The 22,334-nt window shown below is 37.2% G+C and overlaps 1 protein-coding gene across 2 annotated transcripts; it reads right to left on the bottom strand.

The window, feature by feature from the left end:
- Positions 1–908: 908 nt before the first annotated feature.
- Positions 909–20,615, bottom strand: Eaf6 (chromatin modification-related protein EAF6/MEAF6). Of its 2 annotated transcripts, none has more exons than XM_083139841.1 (4): positions 20,255–20,615; positions 14,519–14,722; positions 3,502–3,549; positions 909–1,485 (listed from the first exon to the last, which is right to left on the bottom strand). In XM_083139841.1, the coding sequence occupies exons 1-4, from the start codon at positions 20,330–20,332 to the stop codon at positions 1,396–1,398; spliced, it is 420 nt and encodes a 139-aa protein (XP_082995967.1). In that variant the 5' UTR covers positions 20,333–20,615; the 3' UTR covers positions 909–1,395. The 2 variants fall into 2 exon arrangements, with proteins under 2 accessions (XP_082995967.1, XP_082995965.1); XM_083139839.1 differs by having other exon boundaries at positions 3,513–3,549; positions 20,255–20,447.
- Between the last annotated feature and the right edge of the window lie 1,719 nt (positions 20,616–22,334).

The following is a 22,334-nucleotide window of genomic DNA, read 5'->3' as shown; positions in this document are numbered from 1 at the left end:
AGTATTCATGAAAAAACTTCAGATTAAAAATAATTGACAGTGAAGTATAGACTAGATCCAATCCTATTTCCTGTGGAATCTAAACGACTTCCCATTAAAATTAAAAGTGCAGTTCTTATCTATATTGGATAAGGGAGTTTGGCAAACCCTTCTTATTTTTAATTGCCAACGTGGCAGACAAGGAAAACTTTTCACAAACAAGCCCCCTACCACCTTCCTCCGTAACTGTGTGGGTAAAGAAGCGAAAGGCGATCGACCTATTGTTAATTTTCCACTTGCGTTTTTGAGGAGCAGGAAGGCAAACACAGACACACATCAGTACACACTTACATTGGGTCCAAACTAGTGAAAGCAGCATCGGTTTGGCACCAGTGCACTTGTTCTCTGATCGTGAGGCAGAAGGATCGGCCAATTTCACCTAGACTAGAATGCAAGAGATGCCTTTTTCCTTCCTGTCCATCAGGAAAGCAACTTGTCTGCCCTCTCCTCCTGCCTAGCCATTCCTCTTCGCTCCCTCCTCTCACAGGTCTTGTGGTGAATGAAACAGCTGTGAAAGCTAGGAAAAGGAAAGAGATGCTGTGTGGCCAGCAGAACTTAGAAAATAAGTATAAAGTGGGGAGACAGGAGTTTAGGCAAACTTAAGATCGAGGTGAATGTGTTATTATTTAACACAGCCTTTTGCTAGGGCGTGGGTGGCTGAACGTATTAAGTGGGATTCTAAGAGTGGCGTTTAGCTAAAATGTAGTGACCTTCTTACACATATGTGTAAAGACATGAATTGCCCTAATAACTTCAGTCTGTAAAAGAAGAATCAAGTCTGAAAAGTCAGGGAATTTTGTTTTTACAAAAATTGTACATCCACAATCTGCAAATATATACACTGATGTTAGAAAAGAGAAAAATACAGATGTAGTAATTTGTTTATTCTGTACACCACACATGCTCTGATGGCAGGAAAAATTTGTTCCAATTACCCACACGCACACAATTTCTCTGTACATGACAATCAGTATATCTGAGATCATAAATGTTGTGCCAAATAAAAAAAATAAATAACATCCTGTACATATGGCAGTCCAAGAGGTGTAAGAAATACTGCAATTTTGAACAAAACTGTAATCTATCACACTGAAACAAAAGCCTTATATAACATTTTTGTATACAATATTGCAGATATTCACAACAGTAATGAACATACACAAATTTTTCGTCTGTTATTGCTCAATCACGCACACTTTCACTCAATTCCATAAAAAAGAAAAATAAACCCGTCCAATCTGCATGAATCAATGTTTCATCATCGATGTCTTGCTTTCTTGTTGCCCTTCTTCATGCGATGCACTGCTTTCGATTCTTTGCTGAGTGTGTCCTTTTGGGGAGGAGTATCTGTTCCATTCATTGTTCCATTAGTACTCTTCCCAAAATCCTTGCAGTTATCCTCACTTCCACTATTGCCCGTTTGAGATTCTGTTTCACTGTTCCTGTCTGTAAAAACAAACAATATAACAGTTATATTTGCATATTTGAATACAATATTTATATTCTGCTTATCTGTGACACATTTATGATTTCATTTCAAGGTGGGGTTAGCAGCGTGCCTATCACTTTCATTGTCGTTTTTGTTTTAGGACAGTCACAATATAAAGGCCTTAGAAAATAAAAATCTGTCAATAAGTGATTATGACCATAAAAATTTCTAGGTTCAATGACATTTCAAGGATGGGGATTAAACTTACCCTGAACTGCTATCACTGGGTCATGTTTGGCCCAATGGATTTCTTAGTAATTGTAATAATTAGTGCATGATATCAAGCTAAGCCATCTTCCAGCTGTTGTTTTTTCTCGACTTTTTCCCATTTCAGTTGCATAACATTACATTAGTTGTTCTGAAGGTAAAGCAAAGGTAGATCAAGTTCCCCGTGCATTTAGTACCACGCCATGAAGGCATATTTAGGGGATGTGGGGGTAGGGTCCCACATATTCTTGATCTCGGCCATTTTGGAGGTGATGTGATCGGCACCATGCTCCAATCCCCTTTACTCCCAAGGTAGCCATTGATTTGAGGCTGGGTGAGCCCCAGAGCTACTTTATGTGGGGACAAGGCCAGAAAAAATTCCAACCTTAGGAATTCAACCTGGGTCTCCAGCGTGGCAGTCAGACACCCTACCGACTACACCACGATTGTTCTAAAACTAATTTGAAATGTGTTTTGTGTTAAATATAACAGAACTTCACTTAATAACTTGTGGCAAAAATCGCTAACAGTTTAGGCATATATGCCTGACATACACAAGGAATTCAATTAGCATTCTTATGTAGCATTACATACACTGGGGTTATACTGATATGATTTTTTTTAGTAATATCAATACAGTAGCTCATAATGCACTTATCCAATATAAAATTGTAAAATATTTTGTGATGAATGATTTAATTAATGAATACAAGCATAACTCCATAGGCACATACTCCTCCCCACACACACAAATTTTCAAGTTAATAGTACCTTTACTAACCTCCTGGGACTGTAATACTGTATTTCTGATTTTGCAAATATCAAAGTTGCATCTTATTATTTATTTATTTAATTTATAAAACTTCAAGCCTGCCTGTTACGGGATATAGTAATCTATGAACAATTGTTAATTGTATAAAAAATTCAAATTACCTAATCAACTTTAAGAAATCAATTTCATGATATCTTGCAATAATCTTCCATATGTCAGATATATTGTTCTGCAAAGGACACTAACAAACCAAACGGATTGACAGAATCCTGTTTTATGTCCACCCATCTTTCTTTCCGTTTCCTTCCTTGATAAAATTAAACTGTGAAAAACGTGCCTCAGGGCATTAAAAAATATGTACCAATTCAATGGGATTTGGATTAATAATAAAAGTTGCAATTTTTCATGTCTATGGAGAGCAAAATTCATGCGTAATTCCTGGAATGAGTAGCCACCGTGTTTTACAGTGTAAAAAATCACTTGCTCCATTTAAAGAATGACATTTTTGCGCACATGAAAATATATGTAGGCAGTGGCAACACATATTCTAATAACTTCCAGCACCACCTGAACAGCTTCTATCCTATTCAACACATCTGCTGAATCAGTCTTTCATCTCCAGCTAGAAAAATTTCACATTGTACATTTTGGAACTTTTTCTGTTTTGAGATATCACATATTAGACATATTTCAGCACATAATGATTTAAATTGTGAACTAGAATTACTGAAAATTATAAAGTTCTATAAAGATAGAGAGACAATGGATCTATGTTTGTGGACAGAAGAGGAACAAAAGCATAAAGAGGAAATAATGTAAAAATAATATAAAATGGAATTAGGTAAACAATAATCACTAAAATCAAATCAAGGATCCACTCATTACATACCTTTACTACTAAGCTATCATGGAGATATTTGTACACCAAAAGAAAAGAACAGGTAGGTTACAATTATGGAAGCAATGTAAGTTCTTTGAATGAGTTGAAACTTACAAATACCTCACCTTTGTCTTGATTTTGGTCCACCAGCCCACTCACAGCCTGAAACGAGAAAGCAATATTGGTAAACTAAGTTTGCATAAACATACATACGCTTCAGTAGCATGAACAAGTGAATTTAAGCAGGGGTGTCTATCACCCCCAAGACACTGGATACAGTCCCCCCCAAAATTCGTTCACCATAATCCCCCCCAAAATTATTTTGATAAATTTATGGTAACGGATTTTAATTTGGATGCATTAAACTGTCAAAAGTTCAACAGTTATATGCTAAAATGTTGTAATTTTCGACATGCAGAAAGCTAGTACGTTGATTGGTTAGATAATTTAAAATGTCTTATGTATATGCAGTGGTTTTGGATGGGGAATAAATGTTGATAAGCCCACAACTTATACTAAGATAGAAAAATCTAACTAAACACACCACTGGCATATGCAAGGTGTTTTTTTTGGGGGGGGGGATTGAATTGTAAAGGAAGATATTACATAGCTGCTTTCTGGAAGGATACAGTATAAATACAGTATAAAATATTTTAAATATACAATTTTTTACTTGCGTTTCAAAAGTTGTTCAAATACAAAAATGATAATGGGGGGGTCGTTTTAAGGGGAGTTTGCCTTCTCCCCTAGTTCTTTACTGCTTTCATTTCAGAAATTTGATTTTCTCAAAATTTCAGAGCTGCATCACCATCAGCTCCTCCCACCCCCACCCTGTGATGCCAGGGTTTTTGAACGGGGAATAAATATCCGTGCTGCAGTTGTCTTAACCAAAGATGGTTTGTTCGTATGACTGATTCAATTATTGTTTCATGCACAGAGCCGTAGACAGTGAAAATACAATTTTGTGTTTCCTGCAACAAATTATCCTCCTAAGCTTAGAGTACTTCATAGTCAAAATTTTCTGTTGTATCTCAAGTGCAACATTTACTTCCTGTGACAAGTTAGAAATGCACATTTTTATTATATATTTTTCTGTTGTATTGGGCTATTTAAAATGCATTCCTATTTAGTATAATAATAATAATTTATTTTCCTGTAGTTTACGGTTATTACAAACCGTAAACTACAGGAAAATAATTCTATCATGCAAGCAATGCGTACATACAAGAAAAAAAAAATAATAATAATTTGTGGTGCAACAGATCTCGAAGGGCCTTGGCCTATCTTCCGAACTATGCAGTATATTTAGTACAATTATTGCAAGACAGGGAATAGACAATACAGGAGTATTTCTGATAGAACAACATTAAAATGGTGCACCTGCAGGAAGAAATCGCATGGGCCAGGTCCTATGAATAGGTTGGATAGGGAATAAATTCGAAGCAAAGTTCGTGCAATTTTGCCATTGTGACGCTCGATTTGTGGGATGGCCCGTTTTCCTGTTAAAGACGCACTTTCTGGGCTATTGGGAAATCGATCTTTTCAACTAATGAACAGCATCATCTCCTGAAAATTTACTAACATATTCAAACAACCCTCGTATATAAACACTAAGGATTATATATTTAAAACTGATGTTATTAATCAACACCAATAATATTGTTCGTGTCTGGTAATGCAGCAGCTGACCTTTATGACAGAGTGGTTAGCATAGCATGCTGCGACACCCGAGGTCATAGGTCCGAATTCCAGGCTGGTCATGGGTGTTCTTTGTCAGTGTCCCTTCATCAATTTCATCATATCATCACTGATTCTCTTCATCGCAATGAGCGCAAAGTGGAAGAAAAGCGACGCTAATAACAAAAACTCAAATCAAATTAAATCGTAAAGCAGCTATAGTATGTTCCTTCACAATCATCTTATCAAGACATTAAACATGGATAATTCCGAGCAAAGTGAGCAGGAACATTTTTATATCTACTTCTCTGCAAACTTACAAGAATATTAATTTAATTTGGTGTCAATACTTTCACAGGATGTCGTGATATTTACTCTTTCCCAGGTTTTTCTCCATTTGCTCATGGGCGGCAACAACGAAAAGGGTGCATCACTAAGAAAGGGGGTAGAAAAGTTGTACAATATCAAGTAAATGGTAAAAACAATCAAAAACTCCCAGTAACTTTTTCGTACATAATATTATCTCACAATGAAAACCGTGAAAATTTTACAGGTATCTAGGAGAGGTCACTTCAAGCATGATATTCCCCCTTCCTTCAATCTGCCCGGGCACACCGGGAGCAAGAAAATTTTTAGGGTATTTATTACGAAACTGGAAATAATACTAATACTGGTCAATATTGTCGCAAGGGGCTGCTTTTGAATTCGGAATGTTTCTCCTTCAGCACAGACTTTGCCTCTGGGCTTGTGGCAGCCCCTTGCCTTCCCCCGTAGCTAATGACGCAAAATAAAAATTGTTACCCATGGAGTTCTTGCTTAGTAGTTGATGTTATATTTTACTTCACTGCATTTTCATGTATCCAATGTTTGTTTTAGGAGTAAAGGAAGGAACAAAGGTGGATGGTTATGACACCAATCCCCCGGCCTGCTTAGCAAATAATCCAGAGGAAACCATGTAAATTCCAAATGATACAGTGAAGTGACAGCCTAAATGATGATCATCATACGAATTTTATACCAAAGCTCTAAATATTGCCAATCTACGACCTAACATTGATATCCAATATCTGGATATCCCCCCCAAATGCAATGTTCAATCTCCACCCCCTCTAGTAGAATTCCCATGATAATATAAGACTTAAAGTTGAAAGTCAATACTTTCATAAGGCCCACCCAAAATAATGCTTAATCTCTGAACAGTAATTCATCCGACAATTTAAATCTTAATAAGAACTGGGCACTGTCCCCCCCAGATAATACCTTAGCAGTATATAAGCAGTATACGAATTATAACACCATTAAGCCTTATTTCCATGATATGAAAAACTCAATATGGTCACCAAGGCAGTAATTTATTTTATTATAAAGCATAAACTAAACGCATATTGAGTTTTTCAGTATACGAAGTGATAATTACATGTTAACGAAGTTCAACTATTGGAATTGCATTGCAATGCTGAAATTTTAATTCAGTCAAATTTCCATCACAAAGAAAGCAAATGAAAAAATCCCCTCCAAAAGTTGAGTGGACGCAACCTGCATCCACAAACCTGCCTGAGGGCACCCCTGAATTTAAGGCATCAAATTGTATGAGAAACGTTCTCCGTTTTAGATTTCATTTACTCTTGGTAAAACTACAAAAATACAGTTGTGATGAAAATTAGAGTATGAATCATATTTGAATGCCTGGTCTGTTCAGCTAAATAACAGCATGTTCATGTAACAATCAAGATTGATTGATTGATTGAGTTGATGGAGTCCACTTTATGCACAGGAAGGCTAATCGGGACTGGACCCACAGATTAAAGTTGGATCGAACCACTATGTGCCCCACCAGGTATCGAACCCAGGACCCCCTTGATTACAAGGTGACAATGCTACCACTATGCCATCGGAGAGGCCCTGTGTAACAATCAAGAGAACTACAGATGGATCAAAGGTGTAAAAATCAACTATAAAATGAATGAGATGTTGAACTGTGGAAAATAACTATAAGAAAGGATTGGATTGGATTGATTTATTGCTTTAAGTCCACTTTATGCACAGTAAGGCTAATCAGGACTGGACCTACAGTTTAAAGTGGGATCCGAACCACTAGTGCCTCCACAGGGAATTGAACAAATATAAGAAAGGAAAAGAGAATAAGTGATTATGTGGGAATAAAAGAAAAATATGTCAATACTCCTTACAAAAAATCATATGCATTCGCAGACTGTACAGTAATTATGGCCTATCTCTTGTCTTCAAACCTCCTCTCAATGTGTAAACAACACAAACACCTTGAGAATAACATAAGACTTCTAACTTCTTACCCAATACCTTGGAAAACTAAATATGCTGACCAAGGCAGTAATTTATTTTATTAAAAACATAAACTAAACGTAACGTTTCAACTTTATTATTGGAACTTGAAATAGAAGAAGAAGACAAATTAAGCTACCTAGATATATTGATGAAAAGGAAGAGAGGACAAGAAATTGAAACCGCCTGGCATCAGAAGAAGTGTGCAGCAGTGGTATTCTGCCACAAAAGAAGTGATGTAAGGGAGGTGACAAAAATAAATTTTATAAAGAATATGGAGGACAGAATCAAGAAAATATGCATGAAAGAATGTGAAAAAGAAGGCAAAATAAATAGCCTATGGAACAGCTGGAAAAGAATGGCTATGAGAAGCAGGATAGACTGGACATAAACAGAGGAAGTAAGGAAATGGGCAGGGGAGAATTCGAAGAGAAAGAAAAAATAGGAGAGAAGGTTTTGAATAAGGAGTATGGGGAAGACCACAGAAAAGATATGCAAAGTGCTTAGGAAAGCGGGAATTAAAACTTACAGGAAGGGAGGGAGAAGCATCTTAGGAATAGCGAAGAATGCAAGCAAGAAAAAGGAGAACAGAGAAGAGGAAGAAGAAGGGATTATCTACGAAGTGAAATGTAAAGAATGTCAGAGTGTGTACATAGGAGAAACGAAAAAAAGGCTGAAAGAAAGGTTGAAACAACATAGGGATGATGTACGACTTAAGAGAGAGATAAATGCAATATTTAAACACACTAAAGAAACAGGACATGACATAGAGTGGGATGAGGTTAAGCAGATAGGAAGGGAGAAGAGAATGCTAGTGAGAAAATTTAAGGATGACAAGGAAATACAGAAGAAAGGTGAAGAAGACATAATGAACTGGAATGGGGTACTAAAGTTAAACAAATAATGGAAGAAGGTGTTAGAAAGAGTGGAAAGGACAAGAGAGAAAGAGGAGAGGAGAAGGGAGAAAAATGAAGGAAAAAGAGCGTGAGATAAAAAGTCCAACCACATTCTATATGAAAGTAATTATGATTAGCTTTTTCGGTGAAAGTACAGTTGGCAAGTGAAAGCCACCTGCTAGAAAGTTCCTAACAACTTTCTAATAGTCTGGAGGGAGTAATATTTGTGTATATATAATGCCTTTTTGTGTATCTTGTTACTTTTGTACTTGATACAGAGTCTGATGAAGACCTTGCAAGAAGGTTGAAACGTTACGTTTACTTTATGTTTTTAATAAAATAAATTACTGCCTTGGTCAGCATATTAGTTTTTCATAATCATGGAAACAAGGCTTAATGGTGTTACCAATACCTTGGGTACAATATGAAGTGGACGTAATGGAATTTCCAGGTGTATATGGAATTACATGTGGAGTTTCAAAGAGATATACAGGAAACATTCAGATGGCACAATGGAAGGCAATTTAAAGGCCAGAAGGTTTAACTTGGCATAGCTCCTGCCAAAAACTTCTCCGTTGTCTGCAGGACGTTGTTCCCAAACAAGCAAACACGGCAACAGGCCATGATGTGAGCAGTCATTTGCTAGGGAAAGCAGAGATGTCTCCACCAGCAGAACATTCACGTCAATGAAAATGTGGCAACGAATGACTCAGATTCTCCACATGAAGGAAACGGCGAACCCTGGTAGGCGGAGGACAAAGCACATGCTGCCTGGGAAAGTCTGCTAGCAGAAGGAAATAAACGGTTTGGCACTAACTGTGTCAGGTTAAACCTTCTAGCCTTAAGGACAGCCCTCAGCGAACATATAAGGAAATTTCAGTGTTTCAGGAAAATTAAATCAAAAGGAAGGTGCTGGAAATGAGTTGGAGTTGGGAACAAAGAAAATTGAAAAATAAATCATAATGCTGGTAATCTAAGAGGACAGTGGGGTGAGGTGACAAAAAATTACATTTCCAACACCAACGTAAAATTTCCATCTTTTCCCGACAACTTCAGTGAAAACGGTCATTTACCTGACCATTTCAGTAGAGTAGGGGGGGGGGGGGACTGGTGGATGGGGCAGGATTAAGAAAGCTAGAATCAGTTCTTCATAGTTAACGAAGTCTTGTTATAGTAGTTTGAAGCAGGACTCTATCAACAAGACCTCATACCATGGTAAGCCAGACGTATCATTTTTAGCATAAACTTGCTTGTCAATAATTTCACTGATAATACATTTAGAAATAATCTATAATATACATACATTACATATACAACATTAAAAGATAAATCTGATATGAATATATTTGGACATATTACTGTTCTCAAATTTCCATTTTAGTTGCTGATGGTCAACTACGCTATATTTTTCATAATTGGGAGAAGAGACACGTGGTAGTAGATAAATACGGAGAAACTAGTACTCACTCTATCTGCGAAACTGTTTTTTCTTCTTTGTTCTATTATTTTCAGTGGCCACTGCCACTGAATGAAGTTTCTCTGTATATATAATATTAAATTCACATACTACTAAATTAATTTTCAAATTAAAACAAACTTAGTGAACATTTTTTGCAAATTTTCCATGTCAAAGTGAGTGATACACCCACCGCAAAATGACTTCGGACCTCATAACAAAAGCACAAAAAATTACATCTTTATCACAGGCCGGAGGCTTAGTCCCGAATCATTGACTTGTTGATAAAAGCAAGAGATTTGGCACGATTAATTGTTCTATCATTAAATATATTTTCAGTCGAGTAGCAAATCAATATCTGCGCTCCGACGGGGGCCATCTTGAAAATAATCCGCCATATTTGATATTTTTTAATTTGATACAATATCTCGGGAACAGTGTCTCCTATCAACGTCCGGTTTTCTCAGAAATGTTCCAACTAGTGTAAACTTTCATAATAATTCAACAAATCTATTTTTGAAAAATAAGAAATAGAAGTTTTTCAGAAAAACTACAAAATATTTTATGAGAATCTGCGAGTTGAAAGTCTTAACAATGATTGTTTTTTCAAAAATTATGTCAACTTGTTTGTAAATTGAATTTCTCTTAAAATGTTATTTAAGATAAATTTATAAATCTAGAAAAAATAGGTGTTTAGTTCGTCTAAAGACTTCTAACAAACACTAACTAATCTTACACAATAGAAAATGCCATTGTTTGGTTCGAGAATTATTAATTAAGACTTTCTGAAAAAATTCTATTTCTTATTTTTCAAAAATAGATTTATTGATTTATTATGAAAGTTTACACTATTTGGAACATTTCTGAGAAAACCGGACGTTGATAGGAGACACTGTTCCCGAGATATATCAACTCAAAAAAATATCAAATATGGTGGATTATTTATTTATTTATTTATTTATTGAGAAAATTCCAGATACAGCACGTAGCCATTTTACACTGAAATCAGTAACAATGAAAATAACAAAAAAGAACAAAAATAAAAATAGCACAATAAGACAAAATATTAATATAAATAAGTCAAGATAGCACAATTAAATATTATTTGGCAACATACCTTCTGATGGTTGACCGAAAGGCATATTCTGTGGAAAATACATCCGCACTTGATGGGAGGTCGTTATATTGAGTGGGAAGTCTGTGGAAGAGCGATCTTTTTTGAATTTCCAGTCTAGGCTTTTTTGTGTAAAATAGATTTGTGTTGCGTGTTGAGCGCATAGGCACTCGAAAGTGGAATTCCTGGAGGAGCGTGTTGCATCGGATTTTGCCATTGACAATTTTGTAAAGATACCTAAAATCATTCAGTAAACGGCGCTGATAGGAAGTCTGTAGGTTTAGAAAGGCCAGGAGATGTGGTGTTGGAAAGTTGCGTAATGAGGGAACCCTATAACGAACTATAGCCAGGAAAAAGTTAAGAACAGAATCAATTGTGGAGAGCTGAGTGGGACATGCCATGGACCAGACGGGAGAGCAGTATTCTATTATTGGGGAGATGAATGATTTATAGTACAAGGTGAGGGCTGAGATGTCACTAATTTCGGTGAAACGATACAGTAAACCTAAGAGACGCATAGTCTTTTTTGTCGTGCCTGTAATATGTTCTTCAAATGTGAGTTTTTGGTCGAAAACAATGCCTAACTCTTTATGAGAGGATACTGCTTTGATGTTATTGCCAGAGATGGAGTAAGATGACTTTAACAGGTTCTTTTTGAGAGAGATGGTGAGAGTAGTACATTTTTCAGGATTTAAAGTAAGTTTCCATGTCAGGCACCATGAAAAAAACGTTGTTATGTCATTCTGGAGAAGATGAGCATCGTTGGAAGTGGAGATTTCTCTGAAAATCTTACAGTCATCTGCGAAAAGAAGGTAATTACTAGAGGCGGCTGTGAGATGGTCGGTAAGGTCATCGACGAATAATATGAACAAGAGGGGTCCTAGAACACTGCCCTGTGGTACTCCAGAAAGGACGGGAATAAAGTTAGATAGAGTTCCTGGAAGGACTACACGTTGTTGGCGATCGCTAAGGTAATCTGTGAGCAAGTTAAGAAAGTTACCATGAATGTTGAATCTATTGCATAATTTATGAATCAAAAGACGATGACTGACAGTATCGAAAGCTTTGGCTAGATCAAAATATATAACGTCCAGTTGTGAATTGTTTGAAATACATTTCATAGCATGTGAGAGAAAAACAGACAGGTTCGTAAGACAGGAACTACCAGAAAGAAAACCATGTTGATTTGAGCTAAGGTACAGAGAAACAAATTTATATAGCCTGTCTTTGATGATTTTTTCACAAATGATGGACAGAGGAGAGAGTAACGAGATTGGCCTATAGGAAGAAGCAAGGTTTTTGTTGCCATTTTTGTGAATGGGAGTGATGTTAGCTTGCTTCCAAGCGTGAGGAAAGATGCCCTCCGAGAAACATCTATTCAGAAGAATGCAGAGGGGATAAGAAAGGGATTCCCCAGTTTTCTTCAGGAACATGGTGGTAAGATTGTCCGGCGCTAGGGCACGGTGAGCTGGGAGAGACGACAATAGACTTTTTACTTCATCGGTTGTAGTGGCAAGCTTTGTTAGAGAGGAAGAACAGACTGATCTTACGTTTGGCAACGTTGCAAGGGGGGGCAGGCGGACAGAAGTTACTGTGGAAATAAGCATTTAAGAGTTCAGCCCTTCGGTCACCTTTCGCACTTTCACTATTGTGTGTAATTTCAAGAGGAATTCTGCTGTTGTTTCTTCTCGAGTTTATTAGACTGAAGAAGTTCTTTGGATTTTCCTGGATTGTTGCATTGATACTGTTTATGTATTCTTTGTATTTGTTTCGGAGTAGGTACTTTGAGTGCCTTCGAAGAACAGCGAAAGTATTGTAAGTGTGCTCACTCGGGAAGTCCTTCCAAACTTGCCAGGCTCGATTCTTGTTAGCCAGTACAGCGCGCACTTCGGAGTCGAACCAACTTGGAAATCGGCGAGATGCTATTCTTTCCGAAGGGACAAGGTCATTCACCGTTGCATGAATGGCAGCTGTAAATAGCTCACCTGCGTCGTCGACTGTCCCATTTTCCAAAAGCCCCCAGGGGAAACATTCGAGGGTACGTCTTATCTCCTCCCACGATGCTCGGTTCCATAGGTGGCGCTTCTTCTGGATCGATGGGCGATGACCTCTTTTAGTAGGTGGGGGATGGAAATGGACACGTCCAAACTATCGTGGTCAGAACTGAGGAGGTTCTTACGCGGCGTAATGTTTACATTGTTCAATGTGGACACAACATAATCTAGATTACTGTCCTTCCTGGTGTTGAATAAATTATGCTGCCATAGCTTTAAACCAGAAATGAAAGTTTCAATGAACCATAGGTCATTTGCACACTTCGCGATTCCATGACCAGGATCTTGCCACTCAATAGACAGGTTGAAGTCTCCGAAAAGTGCAACGTCCCCCAAGGCAATTGCTGCAAGTAACGAATCTCGACATTCTTCGAGAAGGTACAGTGGACTATTTTTATTCGGTCTATAGTACGAACCAAGGAGAAGATTCATTGCATTGGATACTGAAACCTCGACCCACAGTAATTCACAGTTCCGCTTTAGGTCATTGCGTACTTTACTGGGCCATTTTGTGCTAACACATATCATTACACAATTTACAAACAAGTTGACATAATTTTTGAAAAAACAATCATTGTTAAGACTTTCAACTCGCAGATTCTCATAAAATATTTTGTAGTTTTTCTGAAAAACTTCTATTTCTTATTTTTCAAAAATAGATTTGTTGAATTGTTATGAAAGTTTACACTAGTTGGAACATTTCTGAGAAAACCGGACGTTGATAGGAGGAAGATGGCGGCCATCGGAGCGCAGATATCGATTGACTACTCGACTGAAAATATCTGTAATGATAGAACAATTAATCCTACCAAGTCTCTTGCTTTAATCAACAAGTCAATGATTCGGGACTTAGCCTCCGGCCTGTGATAAAGATGTAATTTTTTTGTTCTTATGTTATGAGGTCCGAAGTTAATTTGCGGCGGGTGTATATGAAGTCTTCCATGAAAACTTTCTTATGTACAATGGTAATTTATGCATTTAGTGAAATTCCTTCATCAAGGAGTGATACATTCATGCTATTTATATTTTTACATTTATTTAGATATTTTTATGTCACATTTATACCTCCCTACACTAAAGGTGACAATGAAGATGAATATGAATGGTGAATTGATAAAATACACAAAGGAACAAAAAAAAAGGAAAGACTTGTTTTTTACCCAGAATTCCAATCTATTCAGTCCACCACTGAGGCTGACAAGAATTAATGTTGCTGGTTATATATATATATATATATATATATATATATATATATATATATATATATATATACAGATACAATTTTATGTATATTAAAATAAGACTGGTGAGCAGCAGTGGTCTATTCAGTAGGGCATCTCACTGCCAGGCAAGAGACTCAGGTTTGATTCCCCGAGTGGGTGATCTAAGATCTGAATTTTTCCAACCTTGTCTTCTCATAAAGTGGCTTTGGGGATCACCCAGCCCCAAATGAACGGGTACCTGGGGAGTAAAGGCAGCCGGAGCATGGTACTGATCACATCATCTCCAAAATGAAATAGGCAATAAGTAAGAATCCAAAATTTAGCTATGAAACAGGCAAGCCCATGTACATTCTAGAACACCATCATTTGATATTATTAAAATTACTCACTTTGACGGAATGTATACTTACAGCTCTTGATGTAATGGAAGACTTTGAAAACAGCCTTTCAGCCTCTTTAAATTTCCTATTCCTTTTGTCTGCTTTGCTGTTGGTATTTTTATTGCTAGCTAGATAGCGATCCCAGCCCCGTATGATGTTCCCGTAGAGTTGCGTGTCTTCCAGGTAGCTTCCTTCAAATGCATATATTTGCCTTTCTAAATTTGCCAATGTCTCCTACAATATAAGACAAAGATTTTTATTATGATGCACCCATGTTGAGTCTTGTAAACTGCCAAAGCATAGACTTGTGAATAGGTATGTTAAACTGGATAACAAAATATAAACAGAGAGCTAATTACAAAAAGATCCTTAAAGTTTTCTCTCTGGAAGTCCAATATTTGAAACAATCAGTATTATGGGAAACAACGTATACTTTCATTAACATGTTAACTGCCACGTTGGTCATAATGACTAAAACTGGCACATGCCAATCACCCCATGTTGGTCATTCTGACCAAAACATGTGGCTTGACTTTGTTGTTTCTAGGGTGCCATCAGTCATAAGTATAACAATGATGCACATAAAGCCTGATTGAGAAGGTGTGGGTGTCAAGTGCACATTAAGTGTCATTAAGTCCCATAACCACTTTGACACAGGAGGTAAAATTGATGAAACCAACCTGGCATAGAATGTGTTAAAAAAATTTCCTGTTTGCAAATAGTCTCGTACCATAGCGGTGTGGTCTAAGGCATCAGACTCGGACTATGGAACATATGCTGGTTCGAGTCTCCTGGGGGGGGGGGGGGGCATAACAACTTTTCTCCTGAGATATTAGCCAGTTTATGGGACCGGTGGCCACCCACCATTCTGAGGAAATTGGAGGGAGCTATGAAGGAATAGCATAACCCAGTCATGGAAACCTACAATGACTGGGGGTGAGGCCAGCAGTTGGTAGGTAGGCCTTGGCCCTCACAGGCTGTTGCACCACAGGTTATTATTATCATTATATCATTACTGCTTCCAAACTGGCTGGTAATTAGATATTTCTCTTCTTTGTAATGAACTGCTATTATGTCAATACCTATGATTCAGCAAAAATGCTCCAAGAGAAAAAAAAATAATAAATAAAGTTCGGAAGTTCAGGCATTTATTTTGCTTTAAATAGGCAGGAAAAAAGACATTTATAATGTCAAAAACAGGCACCACAATAAAAAAAATAGGTTAAAAAACCCAAAAAGTAACATATTCCAAGTCACTCATACATATATTTCCATTCAAAAGCTAAAATCTACATGGAAATAACATTTTTACTTTCCCTTGCTGCCTTGATTGCATATAACCACTTGTTTTTTCCTCTGTCAGGAAGAATGCTGTTCACAACAGAAAATGATAGCTAGTTTGACAGAAGTAATTGGACCATACATGAAACAGGCTCTTGTAACCGGATTCATATCGTCAAGATAATTTCCACCCTTAAGGATATCACAAATTGTTTTAATTTTTCGAATTCTACATTTGTACTCATTGCATGTTTGCACTTTTCTGCAACAGCTAACTTTTGTCCTTGGTACTTCAATCAGACTTTCATGTATGCTACAACAGTTTCGCCACTTTTCTCAGGCTTCGTAGTTGTCCTTGGCAACACCATAATGTGCTAATAATTAATGTTTTTGAAAGAAAAATAAGTTATGCACAATTATTTAAAAGAATTCTACAATTTCATTGAAAACGGCAAAATAGAAATGCTCCTAAAACATTAGCAACAACATAAAAAAATGTATGTCAAGAAAAATTTATCAATAAATGCAGCAGGGAAAAAAAGGCATTTTGCCAAACTTCTGAGCTCTAGTAATAATGAAAACCCAATAAGTACTACAATTTCAATGGAAAAGAAATGCACAGTAACATAGTGTCAGAAGAACATCCAAAAATCTCATTACAATTACCACAACATTTTTTATTTCTTGCCTTTCTCTATGCAAAACAAGCAAGATGGGTGTGGGGGGAGAATGCCACATGTGGTTGTCAAAAACTGGAAAGTAAAGAACGAAAAAAAATGAAAAGTGTAGAATTTATCCTGTGATTACTTTTTGAACATGGAACCTAACTGCTTATCATAAGAAGCAGTGCAAAAAGAAATAGTATATATCTTACAAGAAAACATGACTGAGTGGTTGGTTTCCTTATTTCTCCAGGTCTCATCATTTGTCACTGTATGGGGACTTATTTTATATTTCTTTCTGTGCTTATCTACAAATAGATGTGACACAAATTAAGATTGAGGCAAAAGATCGCAGTGTTACAATGTTGTACTTTTTTTTCACAAAACATTGCTGAAAAAAATATTAAAAAATGTCTGAAAACGAAAACAAAATTTAACAAATTTTTGTTCATTGAAAAAAGGAAGTTTTGCACATTTAAGAAATGTGTGGTAAATAAAAACAAATTAAAAATATTTTTTCTATGATTTTTTGAAAAACAACTAAAAACCGCAGACCAGAGGTAAAAATGCTGTATTATGAGGCCAGACCCGAATGTGTTAACTGCTTTCTCATCTTCATTTTTCCATATTATGCTCTTGTTTAATGCCCATGATTTACCTTAAACATTTACTGACATATGTGAAATATAATAGCACACATGCTTAATAAAAACTGGTGAAAATTGCCCGTTCTGCTAATCTCACCACCTGCTGGCGGTAGTCACATCCAAAAAAATAACCTATATGGAATAATACAGAGTGATTCAAATGTATGCCCACTTTTTGATTCACTGTGCTGGTCTAGGTAGTTAGGTTGGAAGACTTGTTCCACTGCTGAAATGTACTATGTTCCTTGTCATTTGTAACTTGTTAGTTGTTGTCTTTTTTCAGTTTTAGGTGACTGAAAAATGCATTCAGTCTGTTGGTGACTAATCATGCTCAAATTGCAGCTCGGATGCAATATGTGCACATGCTGGAGAATTTTGTCTATCTCATCGCATCAACCTGGGAAGATAACGACAAGGTGCACTTAATGCAGAACAGTGCACCACCCCATTTTGCACTGATAACATGGGTATGGCTTGCCGAAACCTCCAGGTATGAACACTTTGGAAGTGGTAGGCTTGAGAGGAATGTGGGAGAGTGCCAAATAGCACATTGAAGAGGGCAGTGCAAACGTTCAACCCCCCCCCCCCCCCTTGAAGACGTGTTTCAAATGTTAGTGCCTATGTTGAATTTGAAATGCTAAGGAACATTTTGCATTTCAGCAGTGCAACCTTCAACCAACCAAAAGTTGGACATTAATTTGGATCACAGTGAAAGATAGAGTCTATCCGGAAGTCCCAACGAACTATGTTCCGCAATACATAATTGGTAAGTACGAACCATGCGAAACACAAAATATCCAATTTTAATGTGTCTCCGATATACCAAACTTTTATCTTTCCTTCCACCCTAGTTAAAAACACACTCTCTTAGAAGAAACTTCAGAAAATATGTGATATCGCCCGAACAGATTTCTTCAAATTGACAGGAGACACTACTTACTGAAATAAGTTTCTGTAGCATTGTCGAAGTTCTTGGAGGTATTTTCGGTAAATGTTTACTATCCTTCGGACACCTATAACTTCTGAGTTTCGTCAATTTTTGACATTTGTACTTACCTATCTGCTTCGCGGATCATTTTTTAACGTGTATTCACATTCTTTTTGATAATTTTTTTTTTTAAAAAAAGTGTTTTTGTAACTGAAGAACGTACGTTTCCGCAAATGGTTTGTGGGGCTATGCGAGAATGGTGTGTGGGGCTACGCATATTTTTTCGAAACCAATTTTTAACTATTGTGACCCTACCTAACCTAACCTTACCGGAAATGGTTCGTGGGGCTATGTATGAATGGTTCGTGGGACTATGCGTCACTGGTTGAATTTCCGCTATGAAACATTCCCACATCACACAAAACACCTTCCAGATGTTAGACAATACTACAGGAACTTATTACGGTAAGTAGTTTCGGTAACACTTTACTATACCGGAGACGGATTTCTTCAAATTTACAGGAGAAAGTACTTATGCAAATCATTTTCTGTAGCGTTGTTTATGTTCGGGAATGTAGTTTTGATCCATTTTAATGTGAATGCATGTGGTTTTCTACGAAAATCTATTTCCGACGTGCTATTGCTGCTGCTGCCATTTGCTTTCTGCACGAGAGCACAATACGCTCTCGTATTGTCCGTATATGATAAATTGAATGAAAGGAGTACTAATGGAACCTAACCTAACCTAGTAGGCATACCTCATTCCCGAATTGGTTCGTGGGGCTATCGTGAATTTTTGGGCTAACGTCAATGGTTTTTGGAGCTACCCTTGGATGGTTTGTTGGAAATAAGGAACAACAGTAAGTACTCGTTAATGTAAGAAATAGGCAAACAGTAAGTACTCGTTAATGTAAGAAATCTGTAGTGTTGTTGATGTTCGGGAATGTAGTTTTGATCCATTTTAATGAAAAAGCATCTGGTTTTCTACGAAAATCTATTTCCGATGCGCTATTGCTTCTGCCGCCATTTGCTTTCTTCACGAGAGCACAATACGCTCTCGTATTGTCCTTATATGCTAAATTGAACTAAAGGAGTGCTAATGGAACCTAACCTAACAGGACTAACCTAACCTAGTAGGCATACCTCTTCACCGTGATGGTTCGTGTGGCTATCGTCAATGGTTTTTGGGGCTACCCGTGGATGGTTTGTGGGAAACAAGGAACAACAGTAAGTACTCGTTAATGTAAGAAATATACATTATTTTCGTTAGAAATTCATTATTTCACCTAAAGAAATGTTCGGCAATGCAGAATAGTACGTTGCCGGAAATGGTCCGTGGGGCTATCTGTCAATGGTTTTTGGGGCTATCCATCAATGATTTGTGGGGCTATCATGAATGGGTTTTGATGACATAACGATCACGAAAGTAGGTATTTTTCGGTTAAGAAGATTGAAACACTACATACCCAATCCAAATCAACAAAACACAAGCACGACGCGCAATGATCCATGACGAGTGCAAGCCATATTGTCTGTTACCCAAGCGGAACAAGAAGACAAATAATGACTCGTAACATGAAAAGTTGACACCATTTTATGGAAAAAGGCATAACTTCACCTTAAAGAATCTTCTTCAATGCAGAATAGGTAAGTATCAATGCTAAAATTAACGAAATAAACGAGTGAGAGGTGTTCGGGCGATATCGCATAATTACCGAAACTTCAATTTTGGACGAAAAGATTTGAAAATGTGGTAGAAATCGAGGGTGGAGGATTTCAAGACGGAGCCAACGTCATTTCCTTGCACCACCCTGACACTGGACTACACCGAGTGTCAAGTGAACTAGACGGGGCTAACGATTGCCAAAATTCTACGATAATTAGTCTTCCTGCTAGGAGAATTTGAAAAGATTCATAAAACAATCGGAACCTTTACCTTTTATTGGGGAAATGTAAGGAACAGCCTATGCTGCCAACACTCACTCTGTCCTTGCACTTGACAATTTCACGTCGAGGCATAATTTCCAAATACTCGTCTGTATGTATATTTTTTATATGTAATCTGCAGCATAAATTTAAAAGTGAAGAGTCAACAAGATATACAACTAAAGACCATCTGCATGCAAACATTATTCAAATAGTGACACTATGTACCAATTGCATTATGACCGTAACAAAACGTAAACCCTATAAGTCTGCAAATTTAGTTTATGATAGTATAATTAAAACAAATATTCGAACTACTTACCGCTATCTCAGCTTTTCTTTTAACTAATTCTGCTAATTCTGCCCGCGTATCAATTGTAGCTGTTGTTTTCGTAGCCATTTTGCTCTCGAAGTTTCTTTAAATTCCGAGTTCGAGTTCGAGTTGAATGGATGTCTGTGAGTATGGTCTTTGGAGTAATCTGTGGTCTCATTCAAGAAGAAAACTAGTTCTTCAGATAATTTTGAGAGCAATTTTATCGTTTTATCAGCCACTTATGTTCCAGAATTTGTAATTTATACATTATTGTTTGGCGATAAGATGAAGTAAAAAAAAAATAAAAACAGTTAATGTCGTCGTGCCTAAGGTAGCATCTGAAAAGAAGGAAAGAAACACTTATCAATAGGACCATCTGTTGTCTGTTATGGTCTATTGGTGGATTTAGCGTGGGGCATGTGGATACCTGCCTCCTGTGCTGTAGTCCTATAATGTTCGGATGGTTTATGCAAGTTTCGTAAACACAACGAGTCACTTATTATCGTTATCAGTGTTTTTTTTTCTGGAAAGAAAGTTGGTTTGTTGTTATTGTGTTTGGTACTATTATCGTATGGGTGAAACACCTACGAATCATATATTTCGGACTTCTTTACATTGCTAACATGTTGCGGAACATTTCTTAAGGCGAAATAATGCATTTCTAACTAAGATAATGTTTATTTTCTCTATTTACGAGTACTTACTGTTACTTGTTGTTTCGAATCTGTAACACATTATGGCCGTGATAGCATACTGGTTTAGGGGGCGATCTGAGAGTGTTTTGTCGATTTATGCAGTGGTGCAACCTCGTTCACCGGAAAATATCTACTTTCGTGCCCCTATTTGAAATTATGCTAATACGTCGCATTTACGTGTAGAACTTGTGAAATAACCTTGCGATTTACCACGTTCATTGTACATAAACAGCAATTCGGAACCATCTTCCTTTCGCAATTCGGAACCATCTTTCTTTCGCAATTCGTTAATGCTCTTCCTTTACGCACAACACTCTTGCAACCTTGAACATTGACGTCAGACGAGGAATGCCTACGTGGTTAGGTTAGGCCTGTTAGGTTAGGATCCATTAGCAAAAATACAAAGAAAAAATAATATTTTCGCTAAGAGACGCGTTACCTTTGTATTGCCTAACATGAAAAAGGTCTCTCCTGTGACGTCAGAACACAATGTTGCTAGGGTGTTGTGCGATAAGTGATACCCATTCGGGTCGGAACCATCTTTCTTTCGTAATTTGTTAATGCTCTTCCTTTACGCACAACCATCTTGCAACCTTGAATATTGACGTCAGACGAGGAATGCCTACGTGGTTAGGTTAGGCCTGTTAGGTTAGGTTCCATTAGCATAAATACAAAGAAAAAAATAATATTTTCGCTAATAGACGCGTTACCTTTGTATTGCCTAACATGAAAAAAAATTTCCTGTGACGTCAGAACACAATGTTGCTACAGTCTTGTGCGATAAGTGACACCCATTCGGGTCGGAACCATCTTTCTTTCGTAATTCGTTAATTCCCTTCCTTTACGCACAACAATCTTGCAACCTTGAATATTGACGTCAGACGAGGAATGCCTACGTGGTTAGGTTAGGTTCCATTAGCATAAATACAAAGAAAAATTGTAAAAACAGCTCTCTCCTGTGACGTCGGAACACAATGTTGCTACATTGTTGTGCGATAAGTGACACCCATTCGGGAAAAATGGCTTGTTCCGAACTCGACAGGTGGTTCTAGTGAAAACACGGCGAGGCTGAAACACTGGCTACGGGGTTGCATCGTCTTAACACACGGAACATTGCACTCTCATGCAAAAAGCAAATGGCGGGAGCAGAAACAGCGTGTCGGACAGAGATTTTCGCAGAAAACAACACGCATTCACATTAAAATGGATCAAATCTACATTCAGGAACTTCCAAAACGCTCAAGAAAATGATTTCCGTAAGTACTTTCTCCTGTAAATTTGAAGGAAATTTGAAGGAATCCGTTTCACCCATACGATAATGTTACCTTGTGTTTATCATAACAACTGCTCTAAATATTGTGGTATATAGGTAAATAATCATGCACACATGTACA

This window comes from Lepisma saccharinum, chromosome 18, assembly GCF_977018435.1.
Source record: "Lepisma saccharinum chromosome 18, izLepSacc3.1, whole genome shotgun sequence".
NCBI lineage: Eukaryota > Metazoa > Arthropoda > Insecta > Zygentoma > Lepismatidae > Lepisma > Lepisma saccharinum.
The sequence above is the reverse complement of the archived record's forward strand: the minus strand, read 5'-3'. Positions and strand labels throughout refer to the sequence as shown.